General features: G+C 41.7%; 1 protein-coding gene and 1 long non-coding RNA gene across 2 annotated transcripts in view; both read left to right on the top strand.

Annotated features, from left to right (window-relative positions):
* The first annotated feature begins 7 nt into the window (after positions 1–7).
* Positions 8–6,000, top strand: LOC109370340 (uncharacterized). Its single transcript, XR_014881435.1, has 3 exons — positions 8–427; positions 3,916–3,994; positions 4,547–6,000. It is a non-coding gene; the product is annotated as an uncharacterized LOC109370340 (long non-coding RNA).
* Positions 6,001–8,808: 2,808 nt separating this feature from the next.
* The window catches only part of LAMB4 (laminin subunit beta 4), a 45,294-nt gene continuing 37,635 nt past the window's right edge, over positions 8,809–16,467 (top strand). The window contains exons 1-4 of the mRNA XM_085216864.1: positions 8,809–8,881; positions 11,638–11,795; positions 15,222–15,357; positions 16,287–16,360. Coding sequence (XP_085072990.1) covers positions 8,809–8,881; positions 11,638–11,795; positions 15,222–15,357; positions 16,287–16,360 — 441 coding nt within the window. The remainder of the gene's footprint in view (positions 8,882–11,637; positions 11,796–15,221; positions 15,358–16,286; positions 16,361–16,467) is intronic.

Genomic DNA, 16,467 nt, shown 5'->3' with positions numbered 1-16,467 from the left:
GGTGGGGAAATAGAGCGCAAAGACCAGCGATAAGGAACTGCTCCGAGAACAGCGAGGTGCGGCCGCCGGGCGGCATAGAGCGGCGCTGGCGCGTGGGCGGAACTCATCTCAGCCAATCAGAAGGAGCCAGGCTCGCAGGAACCAGCGAGAGGAGGTGGCTGGGAGGGCTGCCTTAGCGCCGTGCTCGGCACTTCCTCCCGTAGCGCTGAGGCGGGCTTTTGTGCTTTCCTTCCGGATGCCTCTTTGCAGCACGAGAAGTCAGAAGTGTGTTTCCTTATGTCTGGGGTCTGCCTTATTTTTCGTGGTGACTTGTTTTTAGTAGTGTTCTGTCAGTTTTTTAATAAGCGATTGGTTCATCCCTGCTATTTACAGCAGTGCTTGTTCCCTTACCCTGGGATGGAATAGCAATCCTATTATTCAACTACAAGTAAGTTTTTCTCAAGTGTGTAACCAATCAGACAGTAGGTGTTGCTTACACCATCTCAGTGGTTAAATTGCGTTTGGGCAGTGAGCAAACCTTTCCCCAAGGCATATGGGTGCCAGCATAAGTCAGTGTACTCCAGGATGTCAAGAACTGCCTTCCAAAGTACGTTCCTATAATACAGCCCTACACCAGAAACTTGTAAGCGGTTGGGGAGACAAGCAGTTGAAATCATACCTTGACTACCGTTGCCCAAAGCGTGGTGTCTCTATAACCGCACCAGAGTGTGAGCTTGTATAAATTTGGACCCCAAAACCCCCATGGATCTGTAGTAAGAGCTAGCAGTTACACCTGATGGTATTTTGATAGTCTCCTGCTCAGAAGTCTGTCAGTAATTTGAATTGAAGCCACGCTCAGCTGACAGGTCGCCTCAGAATGACACTTGAGCATGTATGTGTTAAAGGCTGGCCTGTATTCCTGCCAGGCTCTGACTGCCAGCCCAGGGCCAAAAGTTGGGCAGGCCTTCTCCTAAAAACATGAGGATCAGGAGAGATTTCTGGATCTTCTTCCTTTTGGGTGCAGGAATCTACAGTTCTCTAATATCATTTAAATCACTGGAGTGAGCGCATAGCGTGTGCGTTCGATGTTATGTGGCAAAAAGCCATGTTTTATGCCTAAAAGGTGAATGGAAAACCCCATCCCTCCATAAAGAGGAATTGCAAATGCTGCAATACACAACACAAATAGTCATCAGTGCTGTGGTCTTATTTATGTATAGTCTTCTATATCTTCCATTTTTTGGTGCATAGCAGCTAGTTAAAAAGTAAATAAAAACAAAGTGGCAATTAAGGAAGACCTCCATGTCTTATCTTTTACATCCTTTTTCCTGTTCCGTCCCATTTCTGGTTGTGGGGTTCTTTTTGAGAGATCCTTTTTTACTTGATCATTATGAATATGGCTTTTCACAGAGATGCAAAATATACAAGTCCAAGAAAAAGGAAAAAATCCCAGTTAAAGTGAAGTAATCGTGAAATAGGATAACTCTATTTTATGGAATCTAAAATTACTTACCACTGCAAACCTATTTAGAGGAAAATATTCCTAATTCTTCTTTGAATTTTTTTTTTTGTGACATTTTAAATGTAATTTAATTCAGCTGCTAATGAGGCTCATACCATTCACACAAAATCTAGGATAAGTATTGCGTTGAGTACTGTGAAAGCTGCAGTTAAAGATGTTACAGCTTGATGTTGTTTTCTCCTTTCCCAAGAATTTAAATTGTTTGGTGTAGACAGATAACTAACGTGAAGTTGTGTCTTTCATTCAGCAGAGATTTGCTATACGTTGTTGACAGATTGGAGAGAGGCAGGGAGGAAGGGAACATAAGTCACTGAGCTGAATTCCTGCCTAGATTACAAATGTCAGTTTGTGAGAAGATGATCATCTGGTTAGTAATAAATCCTAATCTATCACCACTTGGCTATTTTTAGTAATTAGATCATGATTACGAAACAGAAATATTTTGATAATTGATAAAGCTACATAAAGACATGGCTTGAATTGTCTAAATGCTTAGCACAAGGCCTGTAATTATCAGGACACAGAGACACACCACAGTAAATTGTGACCTTCAGTATTTCTTTGGTTTTAATGTTCTGTTCTCCATTCTCTGTAATACAATTTTCCTGAAAACAAACAAAGAAAACCATATTGCCATTAACAAATAGGTTTCCCAAAGTTTCTTTGAAGTTTTATTAATATAAAACTTCATATATATATTCATATAAATCATCATAAGCAGTGGCTTTTTTTTTAACTTTGCTGTGTCCCAGCACAAAACCATAGTCTCAAAAAGTGTTATCTGGTGAGGTGGGGGATAGAGTTATTTGCCTTTAATGGAGAAGAGGGCATTTCTGTTTGTTAATTGCATAAAAAGCACTAAATCAGTTTCAACGATCAGGAGAAGGCCAGGATAAGCATATGTGAGTTAATGTTGACAAGAACTATTAATAAATACCAGTAGTTTTGCTATAATCTTCCTAATACTCATCAAAACAGCTGAAGTTTTTGTGATCCACGTGGTGTTACCAGTATACAAGTAGCATAAATGTTGGTAAAATTGACGCTTAATCGGAAGAATGAGTTTCTCCAGATTTATTGTGTATAGTTAAGTATGCACATTTGATTGTTTGGGCTCTGTAAGAAATACATTTAGAGAAGTTTCTTGAAAATTATTCCTTTGTTGTTCTGCCAGGTCAAATAAGAAAATCTAGACAAATCACTGTAAAGGTTTTACTTTATAAGAAGAAAATATTGCTTTTAAGATTTTAATAATAAAGAACATTAATTCCATGCTTTTTGTTGTTGTTTCTTTGTTTTCTCTAACAATTTTAGTACGGTTGATGAGATATGAACCTAGCAGAAATAACAACTTTTAGTTAAGCTGTATCTACCCTAAGTGTTTGCTGTTTATCTTGCTCTACAGCTTCTGCTCTGAACAGTTTTTCTTGTATTCCCACAAGTGGTGTCTGGCAATCAGCAAAATCACGGTTTTAGTTAATTTGCAGAGCACTTCTGCAAGGCAGTCTGAAGGGGTCAGAGTACCCTTATAGGAGCACTGCAACGTGCCCAGGATGGCTAAAGAGTCCAACTCTGAAAAGACATAGCATTTCTGCCCAGACCTGTGCAGGCAGATAGCAGGGAGCCTGTAGCCATGCTTGTGGGTAGCCCTGTGTTCTTTCAGCCTCCATTCCTGGACGACAATATATCTTTTCCTGCTGGGATTACTGGATCAGTCTGTTTTCACTCCCATCCTCTCAATACACAATTTCAAATTAATTTTGGCTTCCCCACACCTTTTCTACCTAGTCTTCTGTTGCAGGCTGCTTGTCTTTCATGATGGAGTAGACTGAAGAGCCACCAGTCATAAACACCTATTCCCTTGACTTTGCATCAAGGGGCTTGTGACAGCATTCACAGGCAGCCAGGTGGGAAAGGACCGGTAATGCAGAAGCAGAACAATTGCTGTTGAAATGTGCTCCTCACAGATGGTCAGCAAGGCAAGATTTGCTTCTGCCTTCTTCTGTTAGAAAGAAGCTGACTCGATTATTACAGTGTTTGAAAGCAAGAGGTCTTTCCAGATTTGCTGCTGACACTTACTGAACTTGGCTGGTTTTCTGACTGCCTGGCAGTGACAACGCTTTACTTCTGTGTGACAAGGAGAGAACAGGAAGGTAAAGGGAGATGCTAATTTTTCTGCTTTCTCCATCTGGTATAATTAAGTCCTCAACAGAAGGATAAGGCAGAGGTTATATACTCATGATCATGGACAAATCATATAATTACATGCACCTGTTCCCAGCTTTCGGGCATGCTGTGTTATTGCTGTGCTACTGTTACATCATTTATATCCATGGAGTCCATGACAAAGTCTTATCATTTTACTCATTTATTTTGTGCATGACTTATGTGTGATACTTCCTGTATTTGTACAGGTTCCAGATGCTACAGGACAGACACAGATACAACTGAACATCTGAGAGTCAACCAGCCATCATTCTATCATACTTTTGGGTAATTAGCATGTGTGTATTGACAGATTTAAATACTCCCTGGAAGCCTTTGTATTAAGTTTAACCTGGAACTGAGGAATGGAAAATCCCCAAAATGTCAGTTTATCTATATGTATTGCTAAGTTAGGCAAAAGAAGGTATATGTACCAGTTGAGACTTTTGTGAGAGCATAGTTATAGTACATTGCCAGGTACTGTACTTGTCATGGGTGCTGGTGAGTATGGGTGGAAAACATCAGATTTCACAATAATTTTACTAGGCAGACCATCCTACTTTCACAGCTTCCTGATGGACACCTGCTATCCAGCTTTATTTATTTAAGTCTAAACAGACCTAAACAGATCTATATAGGGTGTATTTTTGTTCTGCTTTGTTCTGTTGTTTGTTTTCCAGTTGTCTGAGAAATAAGTCATTTTCATTTTCATTCCTTCTCATTTTTACTAAGCAGAATAGACATTTTATTCTGGGACAGTCTAAACCAAAATATTTCATGTTTCAGTTCTTGTAAAAAAAAATAAGGACAGGCTATGAGAGCTGCCTTTTTTCATTTCAGAAGCCCTTACTTCAGATGCATCCAGGACTGTGGAAGAGCCAGCTTCCCTTGCTGCTTGTGGCTGCATGGTTGGTACCAGCAGAACCAGGGATGCTCTCCAGCCTCCAGCTCATGATGGTTCTGCACTGGGTGATCTTGCTGCTGCTGTTGTCCTCTAGTGGACACATTTTTCTCTCCATTATTTTCTCTCCTCAAGTTCATGTCGTCCTTCCCATCTGTCAGGTTCTCCTCCCAGTACTCTACATCTCCTGGGTTATTTTTGTTGGAAGCTCAGGGAACTTACTGTTTTCCCTGTACTCCTGATTGTGCTCCGCTAGGTTTTGAATTTAATTCCCTCTGCTCCCTCCCATATGCCCTTACTTGCAAGCAGATGACAGTACGGTAAATTTCTGTTATCTTCTAAGCCTCTAGGTCACAGATATTACTCTGGGACCAGTGAAATTCTCTAAGATCAGGGTTGTTTCTAAACAGCATAGTCATTTAATGTTTGCAAAAGAGTTTGTTTTACCAAGGGAAAATAATTTAGGCTGACAGGTAAAGAAGATCAAATAACAGGTATTTAAAACAGAACATTACTACAATTATAAATATGAATAAAATTATCCATTTTCCTATTGGATTTAGGGGGAATCATTGTTTCTGGTTAATAGGCCAAGTACATTTTTTTATCAATGGTCCAAGTTTCTTAGAAATAGAATTGTCCAATCGTACTGCGTGACCCCTCCAGTTTTGAATAAACTAATAGCAATCAAGGTTTCTGCCACACTTCTCATCCTGCCAGTCCTGCTGTCAGCTTAGAAATGTCAAGACCTCAGGAGATATCAAAACATTATATATTGAATATATATATATATCTTGAACTGCACTTTAAAAATTACAGTGATACTTTAAAGCAGAACAGTTCATCACCCTCTCTGTCTTTTTTCTCTTCAGTGTTGATTACTGCCATCAGCAACACTGTGCCTGCCAGGGAGATAACATTCAAGTTGAAACTGGATTTCTTGTTTGTAGTGGAGAAAAAAAACAAACTTCAAATACCAGACTTGCATGCAAAAAGTACAGGGCACCATGCGTGTTGTGCCTTTTAGAAAGTGAAGAAGTGTCTTATGACTTACAAGTATGCTTTACATCCTTTCGAAATGTGAAAAAGCTCATCTAGATGATGATTAAAGAAAATTGTAACTGTAGGAATTTGCTCCAGGATGCAAAGCTTGCCTCATAGTGGGGCAGAGCATAAATCGCTGAATTTTGCCTCTTGGTAAATTGTTTGATCATTTGCTGTGCCATACACTTGGTCATAACATTATTTCTGCCTGTGCCTCAGGCTCTTTCACAAAGATCACTTCTTTCTTTTCAGAGCAAACAAAAATGCATGTTCTTGTGCTTTCCGTAATGCTCTCTTGATCAAATATGTCAAATAAAATACATCTCTTATCTTCTTCTGAGCTTCTGCTTTATTCTGCTTTTATTATCCAATGCTACATTCTGTCAGTATGTGGAATACCAAAAAATACACACTCCTTGCCTGTGAGAAATGACGCTTTAAACAAAAGGAATGCTGAAAGAAATCAGAGCAGAAATAAAAGGGGAAAGATAGATATGTGGCAAGATGGTTTTGTTTTTCAGACCATTTCATTTGTGATTCTGGCTTAGTTCTTTATGTATGGGATTTATCTCAGTGAATCAGACACAGGAACACTGCCTGTGAATGGGACTGCACTTACCTAGAGGAAAGCAGTAGATACCTCCAGAGACTGATATATCCTTCTAGGTAAGTATCTAAAAGATGTGGTAGGTTGGACCCTGCAGGAGTCCCTGTCTTTCTCCCCTGGCTCCAGGAAGCCCAGGTAACTTGTTTAGAGGAGGTACTTATTTTTCTGTTGGCAAGAAGAATCCCAGGCTCAAATTATTTTATTTCATATCATAACTTCAAAGAAAACCATAATTATTTATATACTTTTTCTGATACTTTTTCATTTTCATTGAAGAGAAAAAAAATCATATACCCATAGAGGTGTTTATTCAACATATTAATGGGAGGGCAGTGTACACCTACACGGATTGGTGCCACACACTGAAGTGTAACTAGGGCACCAAGGCTGCAGCCTTTACCCATTCCATTTCCTCACTGCTGGTTGGTGTCTGTGAAATGAAAATATGCCCAAGTGCTTGCAGTTCTTTTCCTTTTGCGTTAAGGATATTCCTAAGACCTAAGAAATTACAACTGTACGACTTGTGATGACTTGAAAAATCATGCACCAATGCCGTCTACCCTCCAGCCAGCATGGGATAAGTAAGCACTATAAATCCAGATCTTTTACCAGGGGAGAGATTAAAGAAGTGAGATAGAAGTTCCTTAATCCCCGCCTCAAGCATTTTAAAACCTCTTTCTTGTTCAGGGTCCGACATAAATCAAAACACAGGACCAGCAATATTCTGGAAATAAATCTTCCTTCATATTTACTTCTCACATAACTTCTCTGTAACAAAATCTGAATTCCCTACCAAATGTGCTGATAAAATGTCAGCCATTCTATAATTTAGTAGCATCACAATAATAATGCTTTCTTCAGTTATGTGTTATTCCTTCAGAATGCATTTGACATACTGCTTACAGATAAAAAGTGGAATTAATATCTTAATTTATCACTTAGTCTTTTTTTTTTTTAATTTCAAAAAATAAATAATAATATAATATGGAGAAATTTAAATAAATAGTTGGTCAGGTATGAATACAAACAAAATGCAGATTAAATTGGCCTGAAAAAAGTCTCCCACAACTAATTTCCATGTGCACTTGTGGAAGATAATTTCCAAAAATGTAAGTGTATGCATTATTTCTGCTAGAATGAGTTCTCAAAGTAGTAGCAGAGGACACAGCACTGAACACTACATTATGATCATCCATCTGTTTATTGTTTGCTTGCTTGTTTTTCTAAAAGGATAGGAGCTATCGAAAGAAAAGCAGCATTTAGTTTATGACATATTTTGCACATTTAGAAAATTTTCTGTTTGAGGGTGTGATGCTTTACAGACAGCCACGAACTAGGCCTTACAGGCAGACAGAGAAGGACTAATAACAAGTAGATCAAAACTAAAAATATGTATCCAAGATGATATACTCTTCTGAAAATTGAAATCAAAGGGCTACAGATTTGACAAAGCCATCCACAAATGGCCGCTGCTTGAGCACAAGTGGGTATGCGCCATCTTGGAGCTGCTCCTTTGCAGTGCTTCTCAAGATGGCAGTGTAGGCCCTGCACCACACTGCAGGTGCTTGCAGGTGAGGGCACAGGCAAAAACATCTGTTGAAAGTCAGCACTGAGGCTGTACTCAAGTTGTCGTGGTGTCTTTAGCTTTTGATCGGGAAAAAAAAAGGAAATAATGTTCATGCCATTGACCCAGAGTTTGAGCTAACTTGAAGCTGACTTGTTACATCCACATGGGCTTTGGTCACAGCTTTTGAACAGGCATATTTGCAGCCACCCCAAAGCCCAAACCCTGCTCTTTCTGTCACTTTGCACCCCTGCTGCGAGGAGGAGTTGTTTTTATTCTGCACTCAATTAAACCAGTACCACTGGACTTCTGATGCTAAGTAGTGGTGAAGGCTCCAAGATGTGGCTAACAACAATTAGAGTTGTTGTTTAAGAATCCTTATCTTCTCATTGAAGCTGTAAGAACCTTTTCTGCCTGTCACAATATTCTTTCACTGCACATACTTGCTAATGCCAGAAGCCCCATCAGAGTGACTTCACAAATCACCCCCTTGGCAGGTTGCAGGCCAGGTCTCATTCTCACCTACACCTTGGTGCCTCAGGGGACACACGATCTTGTTCAGCTGAAGTGCACAGGTATGCCTTTACTTGCTTCTTGCATTCTGTGCAGTTCACTTCCAGCTGAAGCACTCGACTGCTTGAAATACAGGTAAGACATCTCCAGTATTTAATTTTCCTGCTAAGTGTGAAACTGTAGTGTGTTGGGGTTTTGCTGGTCTTTGTCTGCTAAAGTGAGTCACGTTTAAAGAATATCATTGGTATGGAGTGTGAATGGGACATGTAATTACAAAGATACATAGATTACTCCTGATTGCTGAAACAACCACATAGGCATGTCTATTCTCTCATGTACCGATTGAAGTTGTGTGAACCAAGCCTATGTGGAGCCTGTAAAATCTGAAATACTTTGAATGCTTTTGCTTATGTGAACAGTTGCTCTGTTCTGACACAATGGGGTATTTTGTCTAAGACGATTTGGGGTGACACATGGGGACGCCCCAGCAGCCGGGGTGGCATCAGAACACGCTGATTCCATCAGTGCATACAGATGGAGAAAGAGGTGGGAGACACAAAAGTGAAATCAGGCTGTGGTTTGGAAGCTCTATATGGTGGAAGGATGCTGAACCATATTTTCCATCCATTTCTGCCTTTTTTTTTTCCAATAGAGTTCTTGTGTTAGCAAATAACACCTTCCACTGAAAGAATGTTAGTAGGAAGGATGTGAAGTAAAAGCCACAGCAATCCTCCCATGAGTTCTGAGGTCTCCTTCAAAGAAGTCTTTTGCACTGATAGTAACTTTATCTATTTTCTTCACTGCACTTAAATATTTGGTTATATATTGGCTAATACTTGTATCTCTAATTTAATTGCATGCACCAATACAGGCTGGGGGATGAGCTGCTGGAGAGGAGCTCTGCAGAGAGGGACCTGGGCGTCCTGGTGGACGACAGGTTGGCCATGAGCCAGCAGTGTGCCCTCGTGGCCAAAAAGGCCAATGGCATTCTGGGGTGCATTAAAAAGAGCATGGCCAGCAGGCTGAGGAAGGTGATCCTCCCCCTCTACTCTGCCCTGGTAAGGCCTCATCTGGAGTACTGTGTCCAGTTCTGGGCTCCCCAGTACAAAAAAGACAGGGATCTCTTGGAAAGAGTCCAGCGGAGGGCCACAAAGATGGTGAAGGGCCTGGAGCATCTCCCCTATGAAGAAAGGCTGAGTGAACTGGGTCTGTTCAGCCTTAAGAAAAGACGACTGAGAGGGGACCTGATCCAGGTTTATAAATATCTGAGGTGTGGCGGCCATAGCGGTGAGGCCAGTCTCTTTTCAGTGGTACGTGGAGACAGGACGAGGGGAAACGGACATAAGCTGCAGCATAGGAAGTTTCGCACGAATGTGCGTAAGAACTTCTTCACGGTGAGGGTGACGGAGCACTGGAACAGGCTGCCCAGGGGGGTTGTGGAGTCTCCTTCTCTGGAGATATTCAAGTCTCGCCTGGACGCCTACCTGTGCGACCTGGTGTAGGGAACCTGCTTTGGCAGGGGGGTTGGTCTCGGTGATCTCTAGAGGTCCCTTCCAACCGCTACAATTCTGTGATTCTGATTCTGTGATTCTGTGATCCTAATGAGACCAAAATCTGTATCACCTGATTTTAGGCTAATTAGGATTAAATAGTTTATATTTGAATGCCACAGAAGTTTTGATGATAACATTTAATTTCTATTTTAAACTGTATATATATGTTTTATGGTCTTTTGCAAAAGTACGTGTGAGATATCCCTCTGCTTTGATCCCATTCTGAAAAAAGAACTGTCATGAGAATTTTCCACCCAAACAAAGTCAAGACCAGTATTTGTTTTTAATCTTGGTGTTTTTACTGTGGTTCCATCCCTTTGCTGAAAGACAGCTCCATGAAAACCCATGCACAAGGCATGCCCTGGGGCAAATGGGCATTGTGTGACCCATTGGCTCTTCTCTTCCAGCCAGATCAGCCTGAGCTCCATGCAGAGACATGAGGTTTGGCTGGCCCTTCTGTTGCACCTCAGTAAGTATATACAGTACAGTTATTTGGGCCAATTTTGAAATACTATCATGTCATTTATATGTTTCTTCAAGACTTCTAGGATGCTTCATTTGTCTACACAATTAAAATGCATGAGACTTGTGATGTTGTGAGTCCTTGTTTCTTATACTCCTGCTTAGGGAGTATAAGAAACTTTAAATACAAACAAAAGATGTATGTTGTGATTAAGCCTGAATCAGCTCCTGAAAGGGGCATCCAGTATCTGGTGACAGCTAATACATGGTGAACCTGGATAAATAAATAAGGGCAGACTAACCAAACATATGTGTTGCTTTATACTTAACAAGACAAGTTTCATTCAGTGCCTAAAGTATAGCCTGAGCTATGAACTCAAACCTATCAATTGCAGTACTTTGTAGAAATATTCATCGTTAAAAAAAAAAAAACAACAAAGTAAATATATTTAGTGCTGTATTTGCATTACTGCTTTTTGTGCGCCTGTGAGATCTTCATGTATTGATCGTACTTTTTTTTTTAACTGTACTTTTTATAACAAGTTGAGCCAAGTAAAACTGAGTAGATGAAGCCTCGAAGGTACCCATTCCTGTTCACGGTTTCAGGATAGAACTTGTTTAAAAGGACAAACCCTGTAAGAGAACTCTTGACATATTGGAAAAAAAATAGTTAAAGTAGTTTCAGGCAAAATAAACCAAAAAAATCTCACAATTATTTACAGAAGTTCAAATTATTCTGTTCAATTATTAATGACCATTCCATGTTTTGAATGGAAGGTGCTGGGACCAGAGCAGAATGTTCATTGCAAATCACCAGAAAATCATAGGCACTTCTAACTTTATGCCTGGCCTTGGTTTCATCAATACAACTTTGAGAACTCAGCACAAACCAGCAGAATGAATTAGAATCTGGCTCTGTTCACAAAGTCAGTTGTAATGCCTGTGATTCTGCTTGCAGCAGCGCTGACTCTGGGTATGCCAGGATGGGATGCTTAGTACATTATTGCTCCTAGCAGATTGGCATCTTTGATGGACAGCAAAATGCTGAGAATATGGTTTAGTGTACATTTGCAATATGCTAGCTCTGTTTTTTTAATGATTTAGCAGCAGGTGTGTTCATGAGCTAAGCTCTTCCAGATTCTATCAGGTAATATGATTAAGGACAGGAGAATAGACAAAGGACAATTTACTTTTCTGCTGATGTTAGAACATCACTGATTTTCTGCAGAGAGCCTTGCTGAGTATGTGAACCAGTTTAATCTTTCGCTGATCTACTTCTGCACGCAGTGCTGGTGGGACTCCGGCAGGCACAGGATGACTGCAGGGCTGGGTCCTGCCACCCGGCCGTTGGGGACCTCCTCCTGGGTCGCAGCAAGCAACTAGTGGCCTCTTCAACCTGTGGAGTGAACAGCCCCCAGAAGTACTGCATTATAGGCTACCTTGAGGTTGGTTTGCTTTTTATTTTTAATAAACTGAACTCTCCAGACTAGCAATGTTCTTTTCTGTAAAAGGAAGCTGCCCAGACTGGGAAACTTCCCCTGGTCTTGTCTGAAAAATTATGAGATAGCATGAAAGAAGCCTGGTGGAAGGCTGCGCCTCGCTGCAGCGCATAAGGAGGATTTGGCAAAAACAGCAAACAGCCTTCAGTGGTGCACAGCTTCTCCAGAGTGAGAAACATCCATGAGATGCAAATATCCGAGGGAGCTTTACTTTGCCAGTCTTTCCCCGCTCAGAGATGAAGACACAGCTGGCGCGTGTGTGTGTGCTTAGCAGGATGGGCATGGACTTTGACATGCCTTTACTGGGGGACATGTGCCATACAGTGCTGAGACTTAAAGCAGCCTACTAAGAGATTCATGCCACGTCCTCACATGTCACTTGATGTGAAATAAAACCAATGTTGATGAAAGCAGAAAAGCCACATCTGAGAGAGGGAGAAAACACAATCTTTGGCCATGTAGGTGGATAGGCAGACACGAAATGTGGGCAGTCAAACAGATCCCTCCTGGGGAAGCACCTGTGGGGAACCTAAGTGTCCATCAGATGTTTGGAACCACTGGCCAGCAGAAATGGACTTCCTCTGCTACGCATCCTGCAAGACTTGGCCCTGCTGAGCTAACATATCCTCTCAAGCAGAAATATTTTTACTAAATACCATCTGCAGGGTGAAGAGGAAGTTAATAAAATACCATTTCATTTATAAGCAATCAAAAATATTTAGTTTATTATCTTCTGGCATAATGTTGTGAAATATTTACAAAGTAAAACTGCCATACTGAGATGATGCTGAACACTGCTCCCTGTTACTCACTGCAATTGCATTTTTCTGCAAAATGTAAACAGTTCTTTCCACTTCTGAAAGCTCTTTTGAGCTTCTCTTCACCTTTTTCAGTTTTTCCCCAGGTTGTTTGAACAAAGGAATCCTGGGCACTCTGTGGCTGTGTTCTGAGCCTTTGCTCGGCTTGGTAGCCCAGCACAAAGAGCCATTTCACTTCTGGCCCTCGGCTGGAGGACTTCCTTCTTTTTCTTTTTAAGATGAGATCAAAGAGTGATAAAAAATTGATCTTTTCACTTGCCTGTACTTATCCTTTGAATTATGTAAATACAGACTCATGAAAAAGAGCAGCTGTTCCTGCAATAATCCCTGTGATTTACTGCTGCCTCAATACATCTTGACCCCCAGTGGCTGCCTTCTGAAGGCAATGCAAGTTACGAGTCCTGCTGATTCCCAAAGCTGGATTATGCTCTGGCAGTGTAACCTGCTGTACCAGCTCTCCTTCTATGTATCTGCTACCTGAAGTATGTTACAGAATTCCACTGAAATCAGTACTTCCCACCAGTACTCCTGGAGGCAAGCCAGGAAGCTTTGCATTCTTCCTCCCCACATTCCCCTTCTGATGACCTGTGTCATGACAAGGGAACCATGGCAGGAACAAACCTGGTGTATGAAGGTTTGCCAGTCAATGTGGCAAGCTGCCAGAAGCCCAGACTTGGTTGGAATGTTTTAATGAAAATTCAGATTGAAAAAATCAGAGTTCAACTTTTTTGCATTTGAAAAGAAGCACTTTTGATAACTGTGCCTTATTTAGAATAATGCCTTTATTTATTTCTAAGCGTAGGTTAAATGGGTTTTAGCCCTGTAATTGGGCTTACTACTTACATGTGTTTGGAAAGGAAAAGTACTCGGTGCTGCAAAGTGCAAAGCTGTGTGCTTCAAGGGCAGATGGGATCTGGCAGATGTGCCTGCAAGGACATGCACGTGCTTGTCATTTGGGGCACAAAGATATTTTCATGGTGCAACCTTAAACATAAATGGAATGAGTGTCACATAGTGTGTCTGTATACACCAGAGCATGGGTGTACACAGTACCAAATGCTGAGATAACCGGAGCGCTCCTTATTGAAGCTTTGTAAAATGAGATGAGTGGTTTTTGTGCTTCTGCCTTATCTTACAGATTGTAACTTCATCACTCATAGAATCATAGAATCATAAGGTTGGAAACAACCTGTAAGATCATCTAGTCCAACCGTCTTCTCATCACCATTGCTAGCACAGGCACTAAACGATATCTCGTAGCTCCTCATCCAGGCGCCTCTTGAACACTGCCAGGGTTGGTTACTCCACCACCTCCCTGGGCAGCCATTCCAGTACCTGACCACTCTCTGAGAGAAAAAGTTTTTCCTCATCTCTAACCTAAATCTCCTCTGGTACAACTTGCAGCCATTCCCCTGGGTCCTGTTCGTTGCCTGGGAGAAGAGGCCAAACCCCTCTTCACCACAACCTCCCTTCAGGAAGTTGTAGAGTGCAATGAGGTCTCCCCTGAGCCTCCTCTTCTCCAGACTAAACAATCCCAGCTCCCTCAGCCGCTTCTCATAAGACTTGTGCTCCAGACCCCTTACCAGTTTCATTGCCCTTCTCTGGACATGCTCCAGAGCCTCAATGTCTTTCTTGTAGTGAGGGGCCCAAAACTGAACACAATACTCAAGGTGCGGCCTCACCAGTGCTGAGTACAGGGGGATGATCACCTCCCTGCTTCTGCTGGCCACACTATTTCTTATGCAGGCCAGGATGCTGATGGCCCTCTTGGCCACCTGGGCACACTGTCGGCTCATGTTCAGCCGAGCATCAACCGACACCCCCGGGTCCCTTTCCTCTTCACAATCATCCAGCCACTCGTCCCCAAGCCTATAACACTGCATAGGGTTATTGTGGCCAAATCACAAAGTACAGTGTAGAATGGCTGAATATAATATATATTTTTCATAATATTTAAAACACGTGGATTATAGCACACTTTTGAATTCTCATCTGTATATTTATTTAAATGTAAATGATTCCTAGGTGATTTCATAATACAGAGATGTGCAGACAGTTCCTATGTTTCCCTGTTGTTTGAGCACGCTGGGCAGGCATCTCTTCCCTGCTCCTGTTCTGCTCACAGAACTGCCTTCTGTTTTCTGTCAACCTGTCAGCCTTGGACAAAGTGCTGGAGTGGTACCTCCTGATTCCCCACTTTGGGTGCTGCTGACATCCCAGTTCTCCACTCTGCCCACAGAAGGCACTGGTTGTGTTGATGGTATCAACCCAGACCTTTCACATTTTGTCTGGACCCAGCCTTCCCTTCCATCTGTACAACAGCATCTCTCTGCTGCTCCTGGCCAATGTGCAAAAGAGAGAAAAAAATACAGACAAATGATGTAGGGAATGTTCCTCTTGAAGGGCCCCTCAGGCCTTAAAGAGCCAGTCTTCCCCTGCAGTGCCTCTGCTGCCTGACTTCAGGCCAGAGCCTGCACAAACACAAATACATGTCTACCAAATCTTTTGAGAAGAGACCAAACTCATCTTTTATTCTGCTCTTCTTGTTTTCTAGGCTGAACAGAAGTGCTTTGTTTGTGATTCCAGGTATCCATATAATCCCTATACTCAACACAACAGCCACATGATTGAAAACGTTATCACAACTTTTGAGCCAGATAGGAAAAAAAAATGGTGGCAGTCAGAAAATGGTAAGTTTCCTTGACAAAAGGTTGCTGCTTGTAGTTAGATTTACTTCCGTAATTATTCACTACTTGGCCTTCATAACGAAGTGAGACAAAGCCTCACATACTCCTTGAGTTAGCAGTACTACAGGACTTTAACCTATTCCTCTGTAAAAATATTGGACTTTAGAAATTCTGTTTTTCTACAGGCAAATTTTAAGCACAGTGTCTTCCAAGAGTTGAATGGAAGACCTGCAGCACTGTTTTGTAATATGCAGTGGATGTGCATTGTTCTAGGGTACCTGCTTTTCAGGGAGATGTGTTTGTTGCACAAGGTATGTTTGCCTCCAGATGTGTAAGGACAGAGTAGTACCCAACTAGAAAATCCTAAGCCTTATTGTTTCCTGGTGTGTAAGCAAGGCACTGTCATCAGTTTGGGGCCCCACTGTCAGTAGAGCAGTGGACCAGTTGTGAGAAGATCCCTTCTTGCTCTCCCCACCCTTCCTTTGAGATGAGGTCTCCTGATCTTATAGTTCTGCTCATGATGAATTTCAACTCTGTCGGTATAGAAGGATTTAACAGATCAATTTTGTGTGAACACCTCATATTTTTATAAGTTTGTGTTTGTCAGAAACAAAGAAAATCATTGGAGGACTTTTAAAAAATTCACGTGGTTACAGGAAGACTTACACCCAGAACCTTGCCATCACCATCTCTTGCCATCTGAATGCTATGAACAAGACCTCCAGCCATTTCACACAGCCTCCAACTTCCAGCACTGCAGGTCCCACTGCACGCACAGTCCCAGAGGGAGCTGACTTGGTCTCCCAGGATGCCATAGGGAGCCTGGCTGCTTTGGCTGGAAAAGGCATCTGTGAATTCCCCAAGGAAAACTGCCTTAGCAGCCCCTCCAGTGTGTGATTTGTGCTCTTCACTTCATTTTCATTCTTTTTCAGGTGTTGACCATGTCAGTATTAGACTGGACCTAGAAACTTTATTCCAGTTCAGCCATCTCATCCTGACCTTTAAGGTATTATATGCACATCTTTTATGTAATTTTATACACTAATTCTTTAACCACAGGAATAAATTGCTTAGGGAAGCAGTGAAAGCACCATCCTCAGAGGTTTGTAGGAA

The sequence above is a fragment of the Meleagris gallopavo genome, chromosome 1, assembly GCF_905368555.1.
Source record: "Meleagris gallopavo chromosome 1, MGAL_WU_HG_1.1, whole genome shotgun sequence".
NCBI classification, from domain to species: Eukaryota; Metazoa; Chordata; class Aves; order Galliformes; family Phasianidae; genus Meleagris; species Meleagris gallopavo.
This window is presented reverse-complemented; position numbering and strand designations above follow the sequence as displayed.